This window comes from Theropithecus gelada, chromosome 14, assembly GCF_003255815.1.
Source record: "Theropithecus gelada isolate Dixy chromosome 14, Tgel_1.0, whole genome shotgun sequence".
NCBI classification, from domain to species: domain Eukaryota; kingdom Metazoa; phylum Chordata; class Mammalia; order Primates; family Cercopithecidae; genus Theropithecus; species Theropithecus gelada.
The window spans coordinates 4,616,763-4,643,410 of NC_037682.1; the positions used below are offsets into that span (position 1 = coordinate 4,616,763).

General features: G+C 44.8%; 1 protein-coding gene across 3 annotated transcripts in view; it reads right to left on the reverse strand.

Moving 5' to 3' along the window:
- PPFIA1 (PTPRF interacting protein alpha 1) overlaps positions 1-26,648 on the reverse strand; it is a 113,079-nt gene that overhangs the window by 26,494 nt on the left and 59,937 nt on the right. For 2 of the 3 annotated variants that reach the window (XM_025358051.1, XM_025358052.1), the window contains 9 exons: positions 24,699-24,830; positions 22,958-23,020; positions 21,925-22,004; positions 21,051-21,186; positions 16,467-16,690; positions 12,971-13,202; positions 7,018-7,169; positions 5,652-5,824; positions 5,208-5,301 (listed from right to left, as the gene is read on the reverse strand). In XM_025358051.1, the coding sequence (XP_025213836.1) occupies positions 5,208-5,301; positions 5,652-5,824; positions 7,018-7,169; positions 12,971-13,202; positions 16,467-16,690; positions 21,051-21,186; positions 21,925-22,004; positions 22,958-23,020; positions 24,699-24,830 (1,286 nt within the window). Of the gene's footprint in view, positions 1-5,207; positions 5,302-5,651; positions 5,825-7,017; positions 7,170-10,366; positions 10,397-12,970; positions 13,203-16,466; positions 16,691-21,050; positions 21,187-21,924; positions 22,005-22,957; positions 23,021-24,698; positions 24,831-26,648 lie in introns of all 3 variants that reach the window. The other variant, XM_025358049.1, reaches the window with a different exon arrangement.

Below are 26,648 nucleotides of genomic sequence, written 5' to 3' on the forward strand. Positions count from 1 at the left end.
CCTTGGTCTAAACAAAGTAGCCTATCTCAATGAGAATCTTTAAAAATGTTCAGCATTTACCCAAAGAAAGAAGGAAAAAGAATATTGCAGCTTTTTAACACTACAATGTTATGATCTAATCTAGCAGGCAAGCAGTGGATGGCTGTCTCTACACTGCTATTTAGCTGATTACTTGCTGAATCAAGTCACTGGGTCATCTGTGGCTTAACCCACAGGCCTCCTACCCGGGAGATTTGAAACCCTAACAGTTTTCTCAGTGCAGGGGTATCCTGAATGCAAGAATCCATGTGTCACTGGTGACCACAAGGAGGCAGGCAGGCGTCAGTCCTGCCACAGATCTCTTTATGTGATCGGAAATATTCTATATGCCTCATTTTTAAATACCCACGGTTAACATAATGTTGTCTAACATAGGTATTTGAGAAATAACACTATAAGCTTGGTGAATCTCATTTTATTTCTCAAGTGTCTACCTACAAGGCTTTCAAAGAGGCTAATTGTTTAAAAAAATAAAAAGCCTCAGAGAGATGTCGTTGTAACGGAGAGGACACGTACATTTGGTTTGCACATAAAGATATCCCCAAGTCATTTCAACATCCCTAGGCTGCTTTTAGTCCATTTTTTCTATAATAATTTCTGTAAGACATACCACAGAATCTCTTATTTCTAAAAATTTGATATTGGCTCTTCAATACATTTCAATAGCCGCAGACTTTTCTTAGGAGTATGAAGTGGTATCGCAAGACGTGAAATGAAGGGGTTGGGAGGAAGGGCACACTGCATGGCACCAGTCACCAGGTGGTGGCTGAAACCCTGCTTTCCGTTCCCCCTTGGGACAAAAGCCCCTCAACGACAGTCAGTAGAGCTTCCTTCACACACTGGTGGGTCTAGGAAGTAGTACAGGTAATTCCTGCCACATCAATCCCAGAAAAAGCTCTGAATGCTGACTATCTGGTTAACTGCTAAGGCCTTGAGCGTCCGTGGCCTGGCCAAGGAGCAAGGAGGATCTGACTGCTGCCAAGTCAGGAGGGCTTCCAGCTTATGCTCAGCCTTGGCACTCTGCCAGAGACTTCATTTTTTAACATGTAATAGATACTCACTGTAAACAAAAATAACTATCAAAAAATAATCCTTTACTTCTATTACTTGGAGACTGGTGTACACTGTCCTGGACTTCACCAGTACCGTCTTCCTGGCAATGATCACTAGCTTTTATAAAGTCTTTTCCAGAATGGAGACGCTTCTGGGTCCAGAAGCAACAGTGGAAACACTGTTAAAACAGTGGAGGTAGACGGATGTGTGTAAGAGTCACAGGAAGTTAGGAAGAAGGCAGAGGAGACCCCATCTGGGTGGCAGGCCCAGGCCTCAGTGTGTGTCCTGGCTCCCCTCCCCTATCAGACCAGTCCATGATCTTTAAGATCAAACATGGGACCTTACCCCTGGGCTGACACTCCAGGTGGGAACACCAGAGCCCCTGTTTTCTCTGGGGGAACTGTTCCAATTATGGAAGAAGTCCCCTGTGTCGAGGGGATGCAGAGTCCAGAACTTGGAGATAGCTGAGGCCACTCCACCCTGGCCCTCTGGGCTGTTCCTTTACATGAACAACTACATTCCTCCTTTATTGCTTGATCTCAGACTTGGCTCTTTCACTGGCTACTGAGAATGCTATAATGCAAAAAGGTCATATAATTTGTGAATAATGCTGTACATTTTATAATTAAGACATAGCATAATGGTAAAGTCTTTCATAATGAGAAGCTTGTGTGAGTTTTTGCTGATCAAACAGTATGTAAGGGATAGGGAGGAAGTACTTTCATTTAACTATCCAAACTAAATATATTACCTTGCTTTCATAAGACTGAAGCTGTTCAATCCCCTGCACCCTGCACACAGTGAACGAGACTTGCTTTCACAGGTACAGTTGCCACCTGGGTGACAGAGCAGGACCCTCTCCAAAAACCATAAAAAAATACCACCACCACAAGTACGGTTCTGTGACCCAGCCACAGCCGCTCCCACGCTCCATGGCCATGGCACACTGGCAGAATCCTGAGGAAAGATGTAGGCTCGCCCTGATGAGAAATGGATGGAATCAGCATTTCTTATGCAAAACTAAAAAGATCCTTGGGCCAGATGTGATGGCTCACACCTGTAATCCCAACACTTTGAGAGGCAGAGGCAGGAAGATCACTTGAGGCCAGGAGTTCAAGACCAGCCTGGTCAACACAGTCAGACCGCTGTCTCTACTAAAAATAAAAGTCAAGGCCGCAGTGAGTGGTGAATGTGCCACTGCACTTCAGCCTGGGCAACCGTGCAAGGGCGGAAATAAAAAAATAAAAAGATCCTCTCAGGAAGCTCAGCATAGAGCCTGTGGCTGGTGACTGCCCACACTCAGCCCAGCAAATCTCCCAAGTCTGATTACCCTGAGAAAGCACTAGGAAGACAAAAAGGAGAACACGAAAAGGGAACACTTTAAAAGCAAGGTTACTTCAAGAGATGGCGTTTCAATAACCCTGGGGAATTCCAGAAGTGCTGTGGAATCACTATGCACTATCAAAGCTGATGAACGTCTTTAGGACAGCCAGCCCCGACTTGCGGGTTCACTACCACGTATCCCAGGTACCAAATGCGCCCACCACACTGTGTCTTACAAAACTTGAAATCAGCTTGCCACCAAACTCACCAGGTTCCTTAAATTCTCTGTAAGTGAAAGCATCTGGCTGTGTAAATTTTGCAGTTAAAAGCACACTTTTGAGTGAAATCAGGGGTTAAGAAGAAGAAAATAATTCTGAGAAATATAATTTCATTCTTAAGAATGGCATAAATATTAAACTGTATTCATATAATACTTTTTCCGGAAAACGCAAACTTTTTTTCACATTTATATGTAGATACCTTAGGCCGGGCGCGGTGGCTCATGCCTGTAATCTCAACACTTTGGGAGGCAGAGGTGGACAGATCACTTGAGGTCAGGAATTCAAAACCAGCCTGGCCAACATGGTGAAACCCCGTCTCTACTAAAAATTCTAAAAAATTAGCTGGGCATAGTGGCACACACTTGTAATTCCAGCTACTGGGAGGCTGAGGCAGGAGAATCACTTGAAACCAGGAGGTGGAGGTTGCAGTGAGCCAGAATCGTGCCATTGCACTCCAGCCTGGGCGACACAGTGAGAGACTTCATCTCAATCAATTAATCAATCAATCAATCAATAAAGCACTTTTTCTAAAATCAATTTTATCTCAGTTTAAGTGAAAGAAATGAAACTGCCCTCTATAGTCAGACAAATAATCTTTGTACTTGGAAATTTTCCCCACTAAGGAGCTGGTACATTTCAGAACTTCCACATGGATCCCAAGCACAACATAAAGGACAGAGAAGTTTTATTTCACTTCCTCATACTTACTATAATAAAAACAGTAACATTAGCAAAATCTAAGGAATGAAATTTTCCTAGGATGTTTCCAGGAGGCAGAAAGTTTAGTCCTAACATTAAGTTTCACAGGGCCAAATGGCAATTACCCAAGTTATTTTAAAACATTCTTGGCTGGGCGCAGTGGCTCATGCCTGTAATCCCAGCACTTTGGGAGGCCGAGGTGGGTGGATCATGAGGTCAGGATATGGAAACCATCCTGGCTAACACGGTGAAACCCCGTCTGTACTAAAAATACAAAAAAATTAGCTGGGCGTGGTGGCGGGTGCCTGTAGTCCCAGCTACTCGGGAGGCTGAGGCAGGAGAATGGCGTGACCACGGGAGGTGGAGCTTGCAGTGAACCAAGATCGCACCACTGCACTCCAGCCTGGGAGACAGAGTGAGACTCCGTCTCAAAAGCAAACAAACAAAAAAAACATTCTTACACAGTTCAAGCATAGCAATGTTCAAATCAGATTTTGCTGTTAAGTGGTTTCTATAAATTTCCATTTACAGGAAACCAAAAAACCTGAGTATTCCTATGGTATTGTTAACATTTAAGAGCATTTTACCTAAAATATAATCAATAAAGTTATTTATAAAGGCTTTGAAAAGAAAACTAAAATGAGACAGATTTCACAACAGAAAAAATCAGCCGGCAACTCTGGGGGCTAAAGGCAAAGGGGCCTCTAGGGCAGAGGGTCCCTGCAGGCTCTGGTGCTTCTGGGAACCAGTGTCTTTGGGCCCCAATTTCCAGATGAGCGTTGGTTTCTTAGGGCACTTAAAAGTGGCCAGATGATTTTTCCCACACTCAGAGTCATCACACAGCCCATCAAGTTTCACCCTGTCTCAAAGCCTGGCGTTACCATCTTCCACATTTCTCAAGCTCAGGCCTTACCCCATAGACTACACAAACTGCTTATTTTATTACAGAAGTGGCTTTAGTTTTGTTCATCGTTTGTTAGCTCACTCGGGCATTGTCTCAGCCTATCTAGTTCATCTATGGTCAGCCAACACACAACTCACCCCACATCCCAGAAGGCCCAGGGACAGGAACCTGATTCCTCCATGCCCTCACCCCGGGGCATCACAATGCCTGTGCTCCTTTGTTGAAAGCCATCCCAAATATTACAGCTTATTGTCAGAAGCAGACTTAGTTTAGAATTAAAACTTAATATTAACAGGCTATAAAATCTGGAGTCTCTCTGAGATAAAAGTACAAAATCTATAGAAGAGAAAAAAATGCAACATGACAAATGTTTCAGGCAGATTACTAGCATGAAGAGCAAATGCTGAACGCTGGCAAACAACAGTCGCTGTAGTGGCCACAGTTACAACTTGTTTATGACTTGCTGGCACTGTTTAAATAACTTCATGCATATCATCCCATTTAATTCTCATAAAAGCCATACAAGGTATGTACTACTAGGATCCCCACTTTACAGATGAGAAAACTGAAGCACAGAGATGCTAAGTCACTTCCTCGACGTCACAAAGTGAACCTGAGCAGGCGCCAGGGCCGACTCCAGTGCTCAGGCAGCCGAGTCCAACTCTCACCCATCCTATCTCCTAGCTGGACAACTTTCCAAGACAATAGGGATACCAGTGTGAGTTTCTTCGAAATTTCACAAACACTCTAAATCTTCCAGAAAGTGCGGCTTAACTAAGGCTGTAGGTAAAGCTTTCAGAATACAATGTATATATACATAGCTACATATTATAATTAATGAACACTACTTAGAGCTTAGGCACAACTGAAAACCATGCAATGAGATGAAGAAATAATACAAAGCTTACTTTTTTTGAAGTTTACGATTTTTTTCAGCCTGTCCTCCCAATTTGCTAAGTCCCAAGGCATCCTGAGATGAATTATCTGTCTCGGAAACGCCAGCTATGAGGAAGCAGAACAGCCCAGAAGTAAAAATCAGCATGACAAAGTTCTATGTTTTCATAAATAGGCGGATGAATATTTGCAGGTTCAGAGGGAAATCATTTCTTAAGCCTAAGTTTCTGACTAGACAACCAAATGCGCAAGACAAAAATGCTCAAAGACAGAAAACGTGTGGTACCTGAGTGGCAAGTGAGCATAAACCGCTGCTCTCTAGCTCCCAGGCCTTCACAGCCGCTGGTCCCTGGAGAGCACACGGCTGCCGGAGCACCGCATGGGAACTGCTGGCACCGAAGGCAGTGCCTTCCTCCCCGACCCCTGGCTGCTGGGAAGGGTGCGGAAAACCAACCAACCTTGTCCTAATGCTTCTTTGCCGGTTTGTCCAGGTCGGCCCTTTTCTTTCTTGCCAAACAAGCGGCCAATGGAGGACTTAATGCCTTTCTTCTTTGGGGCTTTGTGGAGCGAGTCCTGGCTACTGTTGCTACTGCTGGGATTGCTCACGGGACCGTCCTGGGAGCCTGTGGAGCTTTGAGGAAAGAAAACGGATCTTTACCATGTGCCCTTGTAGGATACTTCACATATTAACAGTTGCAAACTTCCCTACAAGCACTTCCAGTCTCTTTCACACACATCTTCCTCACCACGTGCATCATGCATGACAAAGGCAGGCTCCCAGTGAGGCCAGCACAGAGACCCATTCTGGGCAGCTGAGACTCTCTGACACGGAGCTCCCCTTCCCTCCAGGGGAGGCCCTGACTCCGCGCCATCAGGTTCCAAAACTCAGTGGTCCGCCTGCTACCCCTCCAGCAGCTCCCACAACTGTCCTGAGCATTACTCTGCTCAGCTGAGAAACGTGGCAATGTTAACTGCCTGAGGGGTTACTGCAAAAATTAATATACATGCCTCCCCTGCATATTGCCTGGCACAGAACCAAAATCCAATGGAGTCTGAAAAAAGAGGGGCTGGGCGCGGTGGCTCACGCCTGTAATCCCAGCATTTTGGGAGGCCAAGGCTGGCGGATCATGAGCTCAGGAGTTCAAGACCAGCCTGGCCAGCATGGTAATACCCCATCTTTACTAAAAATACAAAAAGTAGCTGGGCATGGTGGCGTGCGCCTGCAGTCCCAGCTACCGGGGAGGCGGAGGCTGTGGTGAGCCAAGATCATGCCACTGCACTCCAGCCTGGACAATAGAGCGAGACTGTCTCAAAAAGAAAAAAAAAAGAGAGCATAGATGGCATACTAGTAACAAAACAGCTGATTGGTTTCCTGAGTGGGGACACTCAGTAAATGGGTAAGTACAACTTGGAACTCTCCACAGCTTATAAAAGGTGCAAGAGGGCGTCTGAAAGGCACGGGTTGTCCTAGAGGGCGGTTCCAATCCCAAGTCTGTCATTTGCTTGCCAAACTCTCCATCAAGAATAGAAAGCAGTGAATTTGTAGACTCTGAAGACATGAAGTTTTTCCAAAACTTGCTGATATCATTTAACTCCTTCCTTTCCAAACTAAGCTTGCCCAAACAGATATGCATTTTCTGCTGGATTTCACTGTAGCCCAGAGCAGTGGTAGGCATTCTAAGTGTAACATGTAAATACACTCAACTGAATTAACAGACAATTCTAGAAAATCATTGTTTTAGTCAAGAAAAGATTCGTCGATTTCTCAACACTGGAAACGAAAAGACAAGTATGCTCTGCACGGGGCTGCTGCAGGCTCCTTACTTCCTTAGGTCCCTGATGTCCTCGTGGCTGACGGTGTGCAGCGCCCCTTTGTGCAGCCGGTCTAACCGAAGGGCTCTCGGGGAGGAAGGCGGGGAGGTTTCACACTTTATGGTTGTCTTGTCATCTCGTACCTCTTCTCTGGAAGGTGGTAACTGAAGGGTGAGAGAAGCGCAAAGTCAGTTAATAGCAGACTGTGAAAAACTCAGGCCTTACATAATAGCCATAAACTTCTTTTGAAAATCGATTCGCGGTGCTTTCTGCCAGCACAGAAAGTCTTGTTTCAGTCTGGCACCATTCTGAAGGGCCACGCAGCACAGCACCAAAGAGCCGTCAGACTCCTGGTCTGCCTCCCCACGAGCGTGCACTGGGCCAGCAGGACACAGGGATGCCCCTCATCCTCAGCCTCCTCCATGCAGCCCAGGGTTATCCTAGGCACATTACGAGGACAGTCACTCAGCTGCAGAGATCCGAACACCACCTATAAACCATATCGTTACAAATGTCAGACAGCATTAACTTGCACTAATGAAGAGCCAGCGACGTTTACCTCCTGATGTACTTCGAAAGACACTCCAGAGACGGCAGAAACCTCTGGGGCAAAATTGTCAAATACCTTTTTGTCTGAAAGGGTAAAAAATAAACAAGGAACAGCCCATGGCCACCCATACACATGTCTATGGCTCATATTTCTCAATAATGTTTGGACTGGACACTATAAATTGAAGCACTTCTATGCAGTTTAAACATTTTTCTTCAATATGGCTTAAAAGAAAATACTTCCAGGCTTATCATTACAAGATGATCTTTGTCAGACTCCCAGGGTTTTTCGTTTTTGCAGTGGAGCATGAATATGCCCATGTGCTGAGGGAGCAGGATGGTGGCAACAACAGTGAACAGACTCACCCCTGCAGGGTCTAGGCAGATCCTGCTTATACATCTGTGTTTTCTGGTTTTGACTGGGACTAGATTTCATAAAACACGTTGAGCAAGCATTACTATAAACAGGAAGACTTGAACGGTAAACTTTATTTTATTAAAAAATTTTTTAAGAGCCAGGTTCTTGCTACGATTCCCAGGCCGGACTGCAGTGGCCATTTGCAGATGTGATCGTTTTGCATTACAGCCTCAAACTCCTGTGCTCAACTGATCCTTCTGCCTCGGCCTCCAAAGTAGGTGGGACTACAAGCATGTACCACTGGGCTCAGTTTGAACTTCTGCTTTTTAAATGGGATTGTGTAAAGTATATCAATCCTACTGTAGCCCCACTGTGGCTCAGGGAGGACCAAGTGCATTCAATGCAAAATGGAGCTGTGCTCATTTAGGACACAATCTCAACTGACAGTTAAAATGCAAATGAATCCTGCACCCTTTCCTACTTTCCAGTTACAATCACAAGACAATGAAAGGCTTTCATATCTAGAAATTATCAATATGAAGCTTAAGTTTCAAAATTCAGGTTAAAACAATCATATGTTTTAAAAAAACAAAACCAAAAACAGGGTACAGGGCAAGCTGACATGCAGCCGGCTGTAAGCTGTTAACAGAGTCTGGGGAAAGCCCCGAGAGCCTGGCCAGCGCTGCCCACCGCATCCCTCCACAGGCCACTCTCCGCACTCCCCCACACGCCGCCCTCTGCACTCCTCCGTACGCTGTAGTGCTGTCACGTGCCAGACTTCCGCCTCCATCCCAGCTCAGGCCTACTAGAGAGCAGGGAAGTCCTCTTGGTCCACACCAACACCACTGACACAGAGAATGAAGGCGACAGTCTTCTGTGGACCAGGTCTGGCACTAGGCCTGACACTCTGCATGCACACCTGGTTTAACCTCACAACTACCCAAGGACTAGGCTCCTCAAAGCCACCAAGCAGCACGCTGAAGTTACCAGTGACCAACAGGGCCAGGTTATCATGCCTAAGTATCAATCAACATGATGCTTCCTTCACTGAGAAAATCTTGCTATCAAAAAATAAAGAAAACACAATCCAATAGAAGTCAGCTGAACTGAAGGCCGTGCTCTGTGTCTTTTGCTGCTGGTGTAAGCTCCTTATCTCACCACAGCCAGCCACAGGTCCAATGCCACTTTAAGTGGCACTGTTCTATCATCATCTTCACTTCTCAGGAGAGCAAACCGAGGTAGAAACAGACCCCAGCTCACAAACTTATCAGTGATTAAACTGGGATCCGAACCCAAGCAGTTTCACTAAATCATCCAACAGAGAGCTCACAGACAGTTGCTGACCAGGTCCCACGCTTTTGTCAGAGACAGATGCCTTTAGGTATCTAAACAGCTGTCCAGTCACCGCATCATCAGGTGGGTTTCAGACACCAGCACAGAATAAAGACCAGAGCGTGAAAGTTATGAGGGGGAGATTTTGGGTCAACATAAAGAACAGCCACCGAGCAGATCTGCTCTTAATGTACTCTACTTCCTTCGAGAACAGGAAGGCCCAATCCACAGTTATCTCTAAAGAGAAGTGGTCTTGGGCCTCCTTCTGTGGGAATGCTGCCAGGGAGGTCAGAGTATCTGAGACAAGTAAGGCTAGATGGTGAAGCGGTCACCTGTCAGATTTTGAAATCAGACAAATCTGAACTCAAATCAGCACTGTGCACTGTGGGGCCTCTCTAAGCTTTAGTTTCCACATCTGTAAAATGGGGATAACAACAGTAACCTCACGGGGATGTGTATGGGGATTAAATACGGGTTGAGCATCCCAAACCCAAACATTTGAAATTCAAAATGCTCCAAAATCTCTAATTTGAGTGCTGACATGATGCTTGAAGGAAACGGTCAGTGGAGCATTTCAGATTTTGGATTTTCAGATTTGAGAGGCTCAACTAGTAAGTGTAATGCAAATATATTTCAAAATTCAAACAAATCTGAAATCTGAAATCCCTCTGGCCCTGAGCATCTCAGATCAGGGACACTCAGCCTGCACCAGACTGGGGAAACACTCAGCACAGTGCCCAGCATATGGCAAGAGCCCAACGCTAGCTGTGACTATTACAAAAATGGGTCCCCCCGAATCTACAATCCATAGCTTTGCACGAGTAATTTCTTATTTTTAAAACTACGTCTACCATGAATAAGCATGTGATGACTAGAAGGCTAAAAAGGTGAGAGAATGGCAAACTGTTACATTTGTCCCAGTGTTCTGTGAAAACCACTAATGACTAATTTCCAATAGAACCATCATCCAGTAAGGTGCTAGGTCACTTTAGACACCTCCATTAAAATGCCAACCATTCATTATTATACAACTACATAATGCTGTATTTATGTAAAATATGATAGGTACTCTTCAATACATTATTGAGATACAAAGATACGTTAAATTACTAAATAATTTACCTTTCTACGATGTTTCCTTAAATCACTAGGCTGATAGATGCGTGCAAAGAAATGAAGAGAAACCAGATTTACTATACACTTTGAAGTTAGAAATTCAAGGATCAGTATAAGCAAATATATTAAAATAGAAATGACAGGAGACAGGATTTAGAGAAAATGTAATTGGATACAGAACCATTTTTTCACCAAAAAATTTAAATACAAGTTATTAAAGGTTTATTAGAGAAACACTATAAATTATTACTTAGATAAAATTCTATTTCTTGTGTTTTATTAAAATATGGCATTCTATATAATAAACGACCCTAACAATCATCTATTCTAAGCCAAATCTCTCTATAACTTAGTTTTCTTTAATAAAATCCATGTTATAATTAAAAATATTCCAACTGATGACGAAGTTACTGCAATACCAATTATAAAACTGAACAAACCTACTTTTAGTTAATCACCTGTTGGACATTAATGTGAAATCCTTACCTAGAATTTGATTTACCACTTCTCAAAAATAAAGTTATTGCTTAAAGCAAGGTATCCTGTGAAAATATATAAGAACAAAAGCTAGCATAATGTTAGGTAGAATCTTTACATCCATCCTATGATTCAAGTAAGATATTTTAATTTAAAAATAACCTATTAGAGACAGCAGCTGATGAGATTCAACAAGCTGATGAGATTTACAGTCTTGAATACAATCATCAGAACCAGAAAGCATACTGTCTGTGTAAACAGCTTCCATTAAGTCTACGCTTAGATAGATTATTTATGTAGGAAACACTTATGAATTACAGAAATCCTACATAATTTGAGTAAAAACACTCTTAAACACCTATGTCTTGCCTGTATCCATACTTACTATATAGTAATACACTAATGTAAATTTATTATCATTGAGAAAAAGATACTTTTAACTAAGAGAAAAGCAACCCATTAATAAAGTCATCACAGCACAGACTCACACATGATCGAACACACACAGTTGCGTGGTTACCTGAGCATGCTGTGAAGAATCGCTATAGCATGGGGTGGAACTGGGAGGGGAGGTGGATGAGTAAACTACAGACTGATGGGGACCTGAGGTCTGGATTAAAAATGAATCTGGAGATGGCTAAAATAATAAAAAAAAAGGATGACAGGAAATCAAAACCAATGACGGAAGCATAGAGACTGTCAGCCAGCATACGGCATTACAAAACCAGAAAAAATATATAAACATACACAACTGTTTTTACAAATTCTCTGGACAGAAATAAGCATAAAACCACAAATAAAACAGTCAAAGAGTTTAAAATATTACCTAATTAGATGATGTAAATTATAAAAACAGTATTTCAAAACACTGCAAAATAGACTAGTTACCACCTCATATGCCACTAAAATGATTCACCATCAATTTAATTGCATGCTGGCTAACAACACAACTAAAAATGAAAATAGATGGTAACGGGAAAAAATATGATAGAAGTGCAGTTAAAAAGCAAATCGTCTAATTATGAAATATTTCATTGACAGCATACTGACAAATCCTAAATATACAAGATGGTTTTTTGTTTTTTTAAATAAAGATGGGGTTCTCATTATGTTGCCCAGGCTGGTCTCTTAACTCCTAGCTCAAGCAATCCTCCTACCTTGACCTCCCAAAGTGCTGGGATTACAGGCGTGAGACACCATGCCAGGCCCACAGGAAAGTTTTAAACATTCCTCAGACCCGCACACTTTGCAAACGCCAAACACCAGAAGGTCATCGCATTTCCAGGTGAGAGGTGACCCTAAGCTGCGAAGGGAAGAACCCCATCTGCTTCCTTAGGGAGCCATGAAGCAGCTAGCTTGTTCACGGCTTCACATGCAGAACCCTTTCGCATTTTTTCCTTTTTTCCTTTTTTTTCCGGTAGTAGATGCCCTGGAAGCTGGCTGGGCACTCCAAAAGGAAAGAAATGCACTGACTCCCTTTATACATTTTCCCATATACTCTGATGTCTGCCTTTATTTACTTTTGCTAAGTAGTTTTTCCTAGAAAACAGAAAATATTTCCCCTTCTGGCTGCTGTACTTTTGCACACTTGTCATGCCTAATGTCACACAAACAAATGGTGTATTGCTAGCCTGGTCATCCAAATATTAAAAAAAAATTTTAATATTTTTTGGGATTTGTTTTCAGATAGGGTCTCACTCTGCTGCCCAGGCTGGAGGGCAGTGATGCAATCATGGCTCACTGTAGCCTCAACCTCCTAGGCTCAGGTGATCCTCCCGCCTCAGCCTCCAGAGTAGCTGGGACTACAGGCATACACCACCATGCCCAGCTACTTTTTGTAAAGACAGGGTTTTGCCATGTTGCCCAGCTGGTTTTGACCTCCTGGGCTCAAGTGATCTGCCCACTTTAGTCTCCCAAAGTTTGAGGAATCACAGGTGTGAGCCACCATGCCCAGTCCCAAATGTTAAAATTAGTTTGTCATAACTGAATGATTAAATAATAACTAGTTTTTATAATCTTGAACCTCTTAGAATAATGAATGTACTTGATTTTCTTGTGGGTAGATTTGTAGTGTCCAAAATTTCATACAGGTATGCTGAGGGCAGCCACAGCAGGGAAAGGGCGGATACGTACAAGGGTCATGACGCCCAGTCTGTCCACTTCCCGGGCTGGGCTGTGAGGGATCCTTCGTGGGGTGGAGCGCCCACTGCCCGGAGGGGAGGAGCTAGCAAGTGAGGAAGCAGGGTAGGGGGGAATGGAGCTCATTGATCTAAAACGACCAAGATTGTCTAGACTTCCGCTGCCAACTCGACTTTCAATCTCCTCTGCCCGCTGCTCTGTGTTTTCTTTTTCTTCCTGAATCAACCTAAAATAAAACAAAAGCAGTCAGTCCTCCCGTTTCCGCAAACAGATTAATGTATTTGCATGAGAAAGACCATGCTTATACTCTGTATTACTATGAGTAAACTCCAATAGTAAGTTACTCAATGAACACTTCAGCAAAAATGTCCTACTCTTTTAAAATTTTTATGTTTTTGTTTGTTTTGAGATGGAGTCTCGCTCTGTTGCCCAGGCTAGAGTGCAATGGCGCGATCTCAGCTCACTGCAACCTCCGCCTCCTGGGTTCAAATAATTCTCCTGCCTCAGCCTCCCAAGTAGCTGCGATTACAGGCATGCGCCACCATGCCCGGCTAATTTTTTGTATTTTTAGTTTCACCATGTTGGCCAGACTGGTCTCGAACTTCTGACCTTGTGATCCGCCCGCCTCAGCCTCCCAAAGTGCTGGGATTACAGGCGTGAGCCACCGCGCCCAGTCTAATTTTTATATTTTTTGAGACACAGTCTCACTCTCTCATCCTGGCTGGAGTACAGTAGCATGATCACAGCTCACTCCAGCTTCGAACTCCTGGGCTCAAGGGATCCTCCCGCCTCAGCCTCCCAAGTAGCTGGGGCAACAGGTATGCACCACCACGCCTGGCTCATTTTTAAAAAATGTTTTGTACAGACGAGGTCTTCCTATGTTGCCAAGGCTGGACTCAAACTCCTGGCTTCAAGTCATCCTCCAACCTCAGCCTCCTCCCAAAGTGGTGGGATTACTGGCATAAGCCACCACACTGGCCTCAATCTTTTTTAATGTACTACATCTTACAACAACAAAAAGTAAACCTTCCATTGAGTCTTGTTGGTTCTGGATATCATTCATATTTGATTTTACTTATTTACACTAAAATTTTGGAGAAGACTGGATGGCAATTTTTCCTATGGTTGCAATTAATAGTTTCTTTACTAAGCAATATTTTAAAATTTTATGACCCTTATCTCCCCTATTCTTAGAGCAAAGCTGAAGACTTCTACAGATTTCTTCAACTGGAAATCAGGAACTCTAATATAAAGAACAGACCCACAAAGCAATTAGGAGTTTCCAAACACTTAACTGTTTAGATTAAATGAAAATACTGAGTTTTTTTTTTTTTTCAGTTTAAATTTGAACCAGAGTGTTATCTGATGGGATTCTCTACCATCCTCATCTAAATTTCTGGATTCATGCCAACCATGCTACATAAATTTGGAATTCAAGATTAATGATCCTCTATCCTAGAGTGGATCACTAGACAGCAGTTTTAATATTTGACTGTGCCAATAATAATTATTCTAGTATTAAAATATAGAAACCTTGCAATAACCCTTCCAATTAAAGCTCTACTTACATTTCTAATCATTATTAATAGAAGAAAATCCACAAGTCAGTGGACAGAACATTTACACCAGGTCAACTTTCTGCATAAAGAGGAAGCACTTTTATCTAGTAATACATTATAAAAAATAAAAACAGGCCGGGCGCGGTGGCTCAAGCCTGTAATCCCAGCACTTTGGGAGGCCGAGACGGGCAGATCACGAGGTCAGGAGATCGAGACCATCCTGGCTAACACGGTGAAACCCCGTCTCTACTAAAAAAAATACAAAAAACTAGCCGGGCGAGGTGGCGGGCGTCTGTAGTCCCAGCTACTTGGGAGGCTGAGACAGGAGAATGGCGTGAACCCGGGAGGCGGAGCTTGCAGTGAGCTGAGATCTGGCCACTGCACTCCAGCCTGGGCGACAGAGCGAGACTCCGTCTCCAAAAAAAAATAAAAAATAAAAATAAAAACAAAAGGTATATAATCCTTTCCCAGTTCCCATAATGATGAGGAAAGACTATCTTTCTGAACGCATCGTATTATTTTGCACCTCCTCCTTCAAAGGGCCCCCATGCCTGGCAACAGATTGCTGCAGGGGCCTCTTCACCAGTTTTCAACATGGCACATGAAATGGGAGTTTATAAAGTCAAAAACACCGGCAGCATACCAACTTCTTACTTCAGAACATACAGCCCTATTTTTTTTTCTTTTTAACCAAAAAAAAGCTGGAGTAATACAGCTCTTGTTGATGTTTCTCTTAACCTTCTCTTCTTTACCTCCTGTTCTCTCAGGACTGGCACCTCTACCCGCATAAACTTCACAACCAAGTCCTGGCAGCACCCCACCCAGACCCACCACAGGACTCCACGCACACACCTGTTCCTCACTTGGATTCAGGCTGGCCAAGCGGCACGTCAGGTCAGGGCCTGGGGGGTAGATCCCAGGCACCCCCTGGTCACACTGCTGTGTCCCTAGGCCAAGCCAGCGTGGGCAGGGTTTACCGGTCTCTTTGTCAATATAAAAGCAATTCTTGGATTCCATTCTACAGTTGGCCCATTTTGGAAGTTCTGCATTGTAACTGCTAAAGTTGCTAAAGAAAAACCCTTTAAAATACTGATGAGACTAGAGGGCAAATCTGCACTCTGAGCACTCACTGTCCGTGTTAACTTCACACAGGGAAAGGCACACTGGAGTGGCGCGTGCACTCCGGAAGAGCTCCAGCGTTCTGTGCCAGGCCACTGTGTGATGGGACCTGAACACGTGAGGTTGACGGACGCACTACACACAGCCTCTTCTGTGCAGGAGGCTGCACACACGGCAGGTGACGGCAACGCGCTCCTTTCAGGGTTCAGGGTCAACGAGGGACACTCAGACCAGAAGGGGGTTGATAAGCAACCCTCCCTCTCCCTTCCCACCCTATGTGCTCGCTCTGGCATGCACTTGTTCTGAGCACTGGTCTCTCTAGTGAGTGGCACTGGCCTGTGGAGGCTGTTCATCCAAGGCAGGCTTCAGTCTGTCATCTCTTTCCAGTCCACCGCCGTGCACACCTTTCATCTGCACTCCGGGTCAGGAAGGTAGGCCGATCGGCCTCCTTCAGATGTGCTCAGCTCACATGGCCTTCCAAGTGCAGCTCTCAGGATGGCAGTGGGAGCCGGGTGGGCCCAGAGCCCCTTCAGGCACCCTCCCAGGGGAAGGACTGAACACCTCTCAGGTCCCACAATGTTCTACCAAAAGGTACCAGTGCCGTGACTGTGGGGAGAGTGCCCTGGTTACTTGAATTTTATATTCAAGGGCAATTTCAGAACTTAAAATTCTTAAAACAGAAGTTAAGTAAGTTCTATTATTATGGAACACTTAGAAATGTTAATAGTATTTCATCCAGACTTTTCCAGGCAGGATGAGATTCCTCAGAGACACCCACGCGTGTGGTGAGTGTCATGCACGGCTGCACACACCTGATCTCTTTGTTGATGGCGTCCAGCTGCTCCTGAAGCATCATGGCTAGCGTGTGCGCGTCGGCCTGGCCACTGGGCGACAGCAGGTCAACTGAGCTGAGGAGAGTGTCCCTGTCATCTTCACCATCAGACACGTCAGCATCACTCTCGAATGCTTGTGCTACATTTGCCAAGACACTAGCTTGCTGGGCACGTTCCCAATCCTGCTCATTAAGAGTCTGTACCTATAAACAAGAAAACCAAATCTCAGCAGATAAAGTAACAACATTAGTTGTAGAAACATAAATCTATCAGAAATTTATAAATTCTTTAATGAAAGCCCAAAAGATTTTAGAAAGATGGGCCATGCGTATAAGGTACTGACATGAAGCAGGCAGTATTTAAGAAACTGGGGAGGGCAACAATCCATTCCTTGGACCCTTGTGATATTAACGCCCTAACATGGACATGTGGCACTTCCATGGTGAAATACACAACTGGGAGACTGAACAGAGTCAGAAACAAAAACCGAAAATCAGCTGGGAAGGATGGGGAGGGGGAGGATGAAGAGAGGCTGATCAATGGCTGCAAATATACCCTTAGAAGAAACAAGACCTGGTGCTGGATAGATCAGCAGGGTGACTAGAGTTAACATTACTAGGTGATACACGCCAGGCGTGGTGGCACATACCTGCAAACCCAGCATTTTGGGAGGCTGAGGCGAATGAATCACCTGAGGTAAGGAGTTCGAGACCAACCTGGCCAGCATGGCGAAACCCCGCCTCTACTAAAAATACAAAAATTAGCCAGGCGTAGTGGCTTATGCCTGTAATCCCAGCTACTCGGGAGGCTGAGGCAGGAGAATTGCTTGAACCTGGGAGGTGGAAGATGCAGTGAGCCCAGGTCGCACCAATGCACTCCAGCCTGGGCGACAGAGAGAGACTCTGCCTCAAAAAAAAGAAAAAAAAAAAGGTGATACATTTCAAAATAGCTGCAAGGGAATAACTTGAATGTTCCTAGTGTAAAGAAAGGAGAAATACGTAAGGTGATGGATATCCCAATTACCCTGATGTAATTACACGAATGTATCAAATTATCACATATACCCCCTAAATATGTATACCCAATATGGATCAATAAAAAAATACACCTGTGCTCCAATTATACATGCTACTGGAAAGTTCCAAAAAAAAAAAAAAAGATTTAAATCCATATCAATTGAGTTCACTCAGTTGTTGTAAATTTCGTGTTTTCGAGTACCCTCTAACCAACCTGTGTGTCCACATCCTGCCCTACCTGAGGCTCTTACTACCAAGCCTGAACAAGCAAAGGAGGGCAGCAGCAACTGAGAGAATCAAGGGTGATCTCAAGAATGGCAGAGTACGCGGCATGGGCAGCTCAGTGCTGAGTGGCCATGTCTGACTGAGGCATCACGTATGTCATCAGAATGCAGAGGGTAAAGTGTGTGTGCCGGGACCTACACAATCCCCCAGGTGTGATTCTTTCACGCCGCCTCACTCTTCAAGCCCCCAACACCTCCTCTCCCATTCTCACTCCCAGCCGGTGACCTTCCCATTTCATGGAGACAAAACCAAGGCCTGCACTCAGCCTTCCTCCTCTCTGGGATCAGCCCCACCTGCTGGGCAGCAGCCTCAAGCCCTGGCTCCCACCCGGATCTCCGGCCATCACGGCTCCCTCTCTGGATAAGCAAGTTCCACTAGCTCGTCCCATTAGCACAAGGACATTTTCTCCCCCATCTCACCTTAAAACACCACAGCAGAAACCAAGGCCCTTCCCCCATCCCTGCCCGGGTCTCCTTTCACCCGCCCCTCCACTGTTCTGCTCCCAACCAGAGTAAAAGATACTGGTGAGCCGCCTCCATTCTGTCTTCCTGTTCCCACTTCTCCAGACCTTGCTGCAGGCAAGCTTTGAGTGCTTACTTCCCCGCCAGTGGGACTACTCTATGGCAGTTCCAACGTGCTCCCCGTTACTAAGGCCACCAGCTGTCCCTTGATCCCGTCTCCCATCTGACCTGGCCCATCAGCAGGTTGGACTCTGCTGCTCTCCTCTCTTCCCCGAGCACTCTGCCCAGTTGGTCCCAGGACCCTACCCCTTGCTGGTCATGCCTCTGTCTCATTCCTTCCCAATCTCCCCACCGATGGTCTTGGAGCACCCCAGAGCTCCATTCTTGAGCCTTGTCTCCATCGACAGGCACCCATGAGATGACATCATCTTGTCTCATGTTACTTAATACCATCCATATGCTCAAGACGTCTCAATTTTCATCTCTAGTTCTAGCCGTCTCTCTTGGGTTCCAGACTGGAATAGTCAACAGCCAACCTGCCACCTCCCCTGGACAGCTGATAGTCCTGTCAACCTGAACACGGCCCTGGCTCAATTCCTACTCTCCCTCAAGCCAGTGTCTCCCTCATCTCAAGAAACAGACTTCATCCTTCCAGCTGCTCAAGCCCAAATCCTTGGAGTCATCTCTGACTCCTCTCTTTCCTTCTCACCCTGGATCCAATCCCTCAGCAAATCTTGTTGGCACTCCATAACAATACACTGAACATGTTCCATGTGCTGCTTCTCCTTCCCCCTTCACATCCCTGCTCAGACGTCACCCTCACTATACTGTCTCCCTGGCCTCCCTACTTACAATTCTTACTCCCCTGTTCACTCCACAACTCAGGGCCCCCCTGAGTCCCATTTCCGTGCTTATTACCATCTGACATACCGGGATGGTTTAAAAATATGTCCACAAACACTTTTAACACTCATCCCTTTAAGAGGTGGAGAGTGATTGTCACCCCAAACCCTGAGTGTGGGCAAGACTTAGCGCCTCACTCCAATGAACAGACTAGAGAGGAAGTGAAGGCTGCAGCATCCAAGACCAGGACTGGAAAGGCTGTGGGACTTTCTTCTCGCCCTCTCCTAGAGTACGGGCTGCTCGCATCACAATGCAAGGACCACAGAGCAGCCCTGGTGGCCAGATCCAAGTGGTGGGTGATGGCCCCGAGGCCTCCTGCCCCAGCTGGGTTTTTCTGCGGCTCGTCTTGCCAGATTGAGCCAGGACTGTCCTGCTCTGCTGCTCCTGCGCTCACAGGAGCCATGAACTATGAAATGTTCACTGTTTTAAGCCACTGAGCTCCGTAGTAATTTGTTACACACCAATAGTCAACAAACACACACTACTAGACTTTATATGTCGACTGTTTGTGTCCTCTGGGATGCAGGCATTCTTCCTGTTTCACTACACACTGCTGCAGCCCTAGGTCTCTACAGGGCTGTAATGGGGCCGGGCCCAAACTAGCTGTTGAGTGACTATGGGGGCTAAAATTACACTTCCATGTATTGAAACAAACACTGCTGAACAGACCAAAGAAAGAAGGTAAATGTTCAAAGGTGAATTCTTTTCACTAAATGATGAATATATGTATTCAATTACTTCTTTTATTTTTTAGAAACAAGGTCTTACTCTGTTGACCAAGCTGGACCGCAGTGGTGCAATCATAGCTCACTATAGCGTTGACCTCCCGGGGCCCAAAGGATCCTTCTACCCCAGCCCCAAGAGTAGCTGGGACTGCAGGCGCATGCCACCATGCCCAGCTAATTTATTTATTTGTAGAGACAGGGTCTTACTATGTTGCCCAGGCTGGTCTCAATCTCCTGGGCTCAAAGGACCCTTCTGCCTCAGCCTCCCGAGTAGCTGGGACTATAGGCACACACTACCACATGCAGCTAAGTTTTTCTTTTTTTTTTTTAAATAGAGACAGGGGTCTCCCTGTGTTGCCGAAGCTGGTCTCAAGCTCCTGGCTTCAAGCGATCCTCCCAAAGCACTGGGATTACCGGTGTGAGGCACTGCACCCAGATTTCTATTCTATTCTATTATTTTTTGAGACGGAGTTTTGCTCTTACAGCCCAGGCTGGAGTGCAATGATGCTTTCTCAGCTCATTGCAATGCCTCCGGGTTCAAGTGATTCTTCTGCCTCAGCCTCCCGAGTAGCTGGGATTACAGGCACCTGCCACCATGCCCAGCTAATTTTTTGTATTTTTAGTACAGATGGGGTTTCACCATGTTGGCCAGGCTGATCTCAAACCCCTGACCTCAGGTGATCCACCTGCCTTGGCCTCCCAAAGTTCTGGGATTACAGGCATGAGCCACCCGCACCTGGCCTACTCATTTATTTTTAATCACTACTTTAAATCCATGATTATCACTGTATTTAAAAATGACTGTATTTTTATAAGAATTCCTATTAAAAGAAAGAAAGGAAAAAAAAAAAAACTACAGACGCCAGGCACAATGGCTCACGCCTGTAGTCCTAGCACTTTGTGAGGCCGAGGCAAGAGGACTGCTTGAGGCCAGGAGTTCAAGAGCAGCTTGGGCAACACAGACCCTATCTCTTTAAAAAAAACAAAAACAAAAACAAAACCCTATTTTAAAAAATGCTCTAAAAGCTAAACTCTTAGCCAGAAAATAGAAAATGAGAGGAGGGCAAGAAAGGCAATGACCTATCAACATTTTTATTCCAAAGCAGTCTGAAAGCCACAGGATAAGTAAGTTAACTTTCACGTAAGCAGAGGTATTTCACACAAAGACCTTGCCTTGGAAGGCTCATCTCGCAGGGCTGCCAGACGGCCTTTCTGCGGGCGCCGCAGCACTGCGCTGGTGCTGTAGGAGTCTGTGTGGCCGTCTGCCATGGGGAACCTGAAATCTGGGACACTGCCCAAGTGGGGTCGGCTGAAATATGAAAAATAAGAATGATCATTATTAGAAGAAAAGGAAATAAACTCTCTTCTAGTTAAGGCAGAATCTATCAATTTGGAAAAGTTACTCCACACAGGAAAGGGTCTCCAGGGAGGGCACTGCTCTCACCCACCCCAAGAGCTACTTGTTGCCTCCTCCAGGACAACAGTTTCAGTCTCTCAGCCCCACCAGGTAGAAAGCTCTCCAGGAAAAGCTGTGCAGACAGCCACGGCGATGAGCAACAAGGAGCCCAGCTGTCTAGGATGAGAGAGACCCCGGGTCCCCTGAGACCCCTCCTCTGGGTCCAGGTGTCCGGCTCTGCATTTCTGCTCCACTTTCCCAGGGCTGACGAGAAACACAGCCACACGCCACTGCTGGCCTTCAACTGCTCTGCAATTGTCCCACCCGTGCCAGCATCTGTGGTGTGAAATCTTGGGATCTGTCATCCTGCTCTTACATCATCAGTGTCACACTCTGCTGGCACCTCGATTAATATATCCAAATACTAACTGATCAAAACTCCTCCTGCGTTTTGGAGTTCTGCCAGTGATGTGTGTTCTCAGTACCAAGCTCTAACCTTTGAGTTATTTCACTCTTCTCTCTTGCTTCCTACTAAGCTACAGGCTCCTTGAGGCCACACCATTAGCCGCACCCAGTTAGGCTGCCCACAGAGCCAAGAGCTGACCTGCCACAGGTGCTGACAATACAGCTGCTCACTGGTTAATACCATACCCATGATGAAGTGAAGCACCTCTTAGCCTCATCTGGTCTAGTTCAGCTCTCAGTGCTTCAATGTTCAGGACAAGCTGATCCTACAGAAAAGCAAAAGACTTACATTACTGCTATCTCTTTGCGATTTTAAAATCACTTACTTCAAATGTGCTCAGATGTTGAGCATAACCCTAACAGGTTAAATCAGCAGTTAAAAATACCAAACATTTTAATTCTGGGAAAATTTTCTCCAAGAGTACTGCAATAAACATAAACACTCAGACTACTATATTAACTTTGTAAGCCCTAATGAATGAAAAGCTGTGTCTTAGTCATAGAAAAGCTTTTAAGAGGATAAACACCAAACCATTAACAATTATTAGTTTTGTAGAGAAGCAGACTCTTTTAGGGGAGAAAGGGACCAATATTCACATCCTGTGCGTCTCTGTATTGTGTTTAATTGTCTTACATCAGGTATGCGTCCATTCCTGTGTCATGAGTATACTTGATCTCATTTCTAGAGCTGTGCTGTCCACCACTAGCCACACGTGGCTACTGAGCCCTTGTAATGGGTTAGTCTAAATGGAGATGTGCTGTGACTACGAAATACACAGTGGAAAAATAATGTAAAGTAGCTCAGTTCTGTTACTATTCATACATAATGAAATAATATTTTACATATACTGAATTAAATAAAGTAGATTTTACCTATTTCTTACTTTCTAAAATGTGACTATTAGAAAATTAAACATTACATATGCAGCTCATATAATATTTCTGTTGGACAGCACTGTCATTGATGCTAATATTTTAGCTTCAAATAAATCCAGAAAGGACTCTGAATTCTGAACCATATGCACAGCCAGACTCAAAATACACCTGAAATACAAAGGCATTCAACATACAAGCCTGAGAGCGCTAGAAACTTATGGCAGTGGACTATGAGAGCCACAAACCAAGTTGATCTCCACTCTGTCAGACATCTGCAGTAACTATCATCATCATCAACTCAGTTCAACTCGGCTCTTCATGGATTTAGAGAAGATTTCAGTACCTTATCATGTTGTGTTTCTTCTAATTGTTTTTTTGCATTTTCAACTTCTCTTAATAGAGAATTCTGAAAAAGACAGATAGTCCTTTAGTGTTTCTTTAAAATGTCCCATTTAAATACATAGCATGGCTGTATCTGTTTAAAAAAAAAAAGGACCACAGAAAGGGAACGGAGCCAGAAAGCACACCAGCAAGCATTGCTATAGTCCCAGAGTCAGACCCTCAGGCGGCGACACCTTCTCTTATGTCTCTTACTAATGTAACATCTACTCCTCACCAAATGAACTTTCTAAAGGTAGGTATGTCAAGTTCACGGTGCAAGTTCATTTTAGTCAGTTAAACTGGCTTATACTAGCTTTTAGACTTTATTTCTTGGTCACTTGTGAAACCTGAATTTAAGTTTCAAAGATAATCAAAGAAAAAAATCAAAGATAAAAACACTGCTCCATTAAGGCTGACCCACTGATCAAGGAGGTGAGTGGGATAACGACTCTGTGTGGTCTCTGGAAATGCCCTCCATGGTCAGCACAATGTAAATAAACGTGTCATGCAATGAGCGGGAATCATTAGTCTCTGAGATGAGCAGACCCCAATCCTAACAGCCAATCTCAGCGCAGTTTCTGAGTCTCATCGCTAGAGACACTGCATAGTCAGGACAGGCTTTATCAAACTGGAATCCAGCTGCTACCCATTAGAGCTTCTCTGACACAGATTCTAGGATATCCTTTCCCTTTGGCGACAGCTAACATGTTTCCATGACGACAGTGCTCAGAGTCCAGGCTCAGCCTTCAACTTTTTCCAAATCAAATGAAAAAGAATGAAGGTAGAGGTTGGAATATTTATTTGGTTTCAGCTGATTAAACCCTTTCTAGCACACGATACTCCCTAAGTGACCTGTTTATAAATGAGACAGAAATTAACTTTTTTCTTTTTTTGAGACAGGATCTTGCTATCACACAGGCTGAATGAAGTAGAGTGGCACGATCTCGGCTCACTGCAACCTCCACCTCCTGGGTTCAAGCGATTTTCATGCCTTAGCCTCTCGAGTAGCTGGGACTACAGGCAGGTGCTTCCGGGTCAGGCTAATTTTTGTATTTTTAGCAGAGACGGGGTTTGGTCATGTTGGCCAAGCTGGTCTTGAACTCCTAGCTGAAGTCATCTGCCTGCCTCGGCGTCCCAAAGTGCTGGGATTACAGACGTGAGCCACCGTGCCCGGCCAGAAATTAACTTCTAATGCATGAACAATAAAGGGGTGAGGGTTGGGCCCAAAAAATGATCCAAGTGCAGGGGCTGGCAAACTAGAACTTGATGGCCAAAACCAGCCCACTGCTTATTTCTGCAAATGAATCTTACTGGAACATAGCCACACCCATTCATTTACATGTTATTTATGGCTGCTTTTGTGCTAATTACTTGATTGGCATAAAATTATTTAATTACTTGTAATTACTAAAAGCCTAAAATATTTATTATCTGGCCCTTTATAAAAATCACTTACCTACTGTTATTCTAGAGAATAAGAATGATAAACAATTTCCCATACATGCAAATGGGGCAAGGACATAGCAAACAATAAGTTAATTCAGTGACTGGATAACTGTGTGTACCTTTTCCACTTTAAAGAGTAATTCCCACTTTCGGTAACAGCTGCTAACCACTGTTACACATGCCTGCTCAGGGGCAGATGAGCAGTCTTTTGGCAGAGGGTGGGAAAGCGCCAGCGATGTCCGTGTTATCTAACCTACCTTATCTTCCAAAGCAGCCATTCTCTCTTTAAGATGAAGTTGAAGCCTCTCGTTAGATTCTGAAAGTAGCTTGTCAACAGTGTCTGATAAACGTTTATTATGTTCTTCGTTCATTTTTTCTCTTTGCCTTGCCTAAAGCAGGAGAAACAAAGACTTATAAACCTCATGTAAATGCTCAATCATTATTTTAAAAGCACAAGGACCAACAGGGTGAGCCCCATGCGTGCCCTCCCCTCCCCGGTTGCTTCCCGCACTGCCGTCTTGAGTGGATTTTTGCATGGTGACCAGAACCAACTCATGGACGTGGGGAACACAGGACAAGTCTTGGAGAGATCATTAACTAGAAGGTCCCACTGCTCCTGCGACAGGACTCCTCAGGAATGTCCCTAGTTGTTAACTGTCAGAGGGACTTAAGGAGCAGATTTATAGCAGATATTTAGAGGAGCAGCCTGTCTCCACGCTGGGAGAGGAATTTCCCCTTGTGTCACTAAAAGCTTGGGTCTGGATTTGGGGAGGAAGGGTGAATTTAATTTACAAAGCTAAAAAGTTTGTTTTGGAAAAAAAAATTAGTAGCACTAGAGAGACTTTCATATTTTTTCTTTATACCTCTATGTTGCTTAAATTTCTTGTAATGGAAATTTATATTCAAAAATTATAAATAATTACCTTAAGTAATTTTAATATGTAGTAACAAAACTGACATGTCTGTTATTTTATAAAACCATAATTAAGTTCATGGTTTAAAACCTGTTTCTCGGCCGGGCGCGGTGGCTCAAGCCTGTAATCCCAGCACTTTGGGAGGCCGAGACGGGCGGATCACGAGGTCAGGAGATCGAGACCATCCTGGCTAACACGGTGAAACCCTGTCTCTACTTAAAAAAATACAAAAAACTAGCCGGGCGAGGTGGCGGGCGCCTGTAGTCCCAGCTACTCGGGAGGCTGAGGCAGGAGAATGGCGTAAACCCGGGAGGCGGAGCTTGCAGTGAGCTGAGATCCGGCCACTGCACTCCAGCCTGGGCGACAGAGCGAGACTCCGTCTCAAAAAAAAAAAAAAAAAAAAAAAAAACCAAACCTGTTTCTCAAATGACAGGCAGAAGGGGACAGGAAGTGTTAGCAGGTGGCACCTGTCCAGGTGGCACCTCCACGCCCTCATCATCCAAGTGCCCTTGCAGTGCTCGGGGGCTCCTCCCAGGCAGGGGGCAGTGGCATGGGGTTATGACGTGCACTTGAGTCATGCTGCCCAGGCAGGAAGAGAGAGCCACAAGACCGCACCATCAGTAGTGCATTCAACCCCCGTGCGCCCAGTTTCTGCACTGGGAAAACATGGGGAGTGACCTCTCCTTTTCTCACAAGGTCTAACATGCAGCAACTCTCATTACCTGGAAGGGTCCAGCACATCATGGGGCATACAGAGAATCGCATACTTCCTCTTAGGAAAGAAACAATATCCTTCTTTGTGCTTATTTTCTGTCAGCATTTAAATAATTTTTAAAGAACACAGCTTAAAGTTCACTGCTGTGTCTGTGCGCATACGTGTGCGTTTCGGAAGGGGAGGTGGGGACTGCCTAAAACGCACCCTCTCACTGGGAGTGGGAATCATTGTTTCCCGGAAGCTCATTTGACTCTCTGTAGGACATGGCCGAGAATACAGATTTCTGGTGAAAACAAAATCTAGTAGCCTTAAATTATAAAGCGGGTTGATGTGAGAGTGCAAGAGTTCTACAATTAGATGCTGCACGCTTCCTTTCTCTACCTACTTGTTAAAGAGAAATCCGGCCCAACCCCCAGGCCTGGTACCAGCTGGCCCTGGGACTGCTCTTGCTATTACTTTTTCCTGGATGTTCCATACTGACATCCGTCCAACTCTTCCAGGAAGACAATCTTAGGATTCAATGGACAGAAGTCTCCACTGCCACACTCCTTCCTAGTGCTTTTTACCGTAGCTCAATT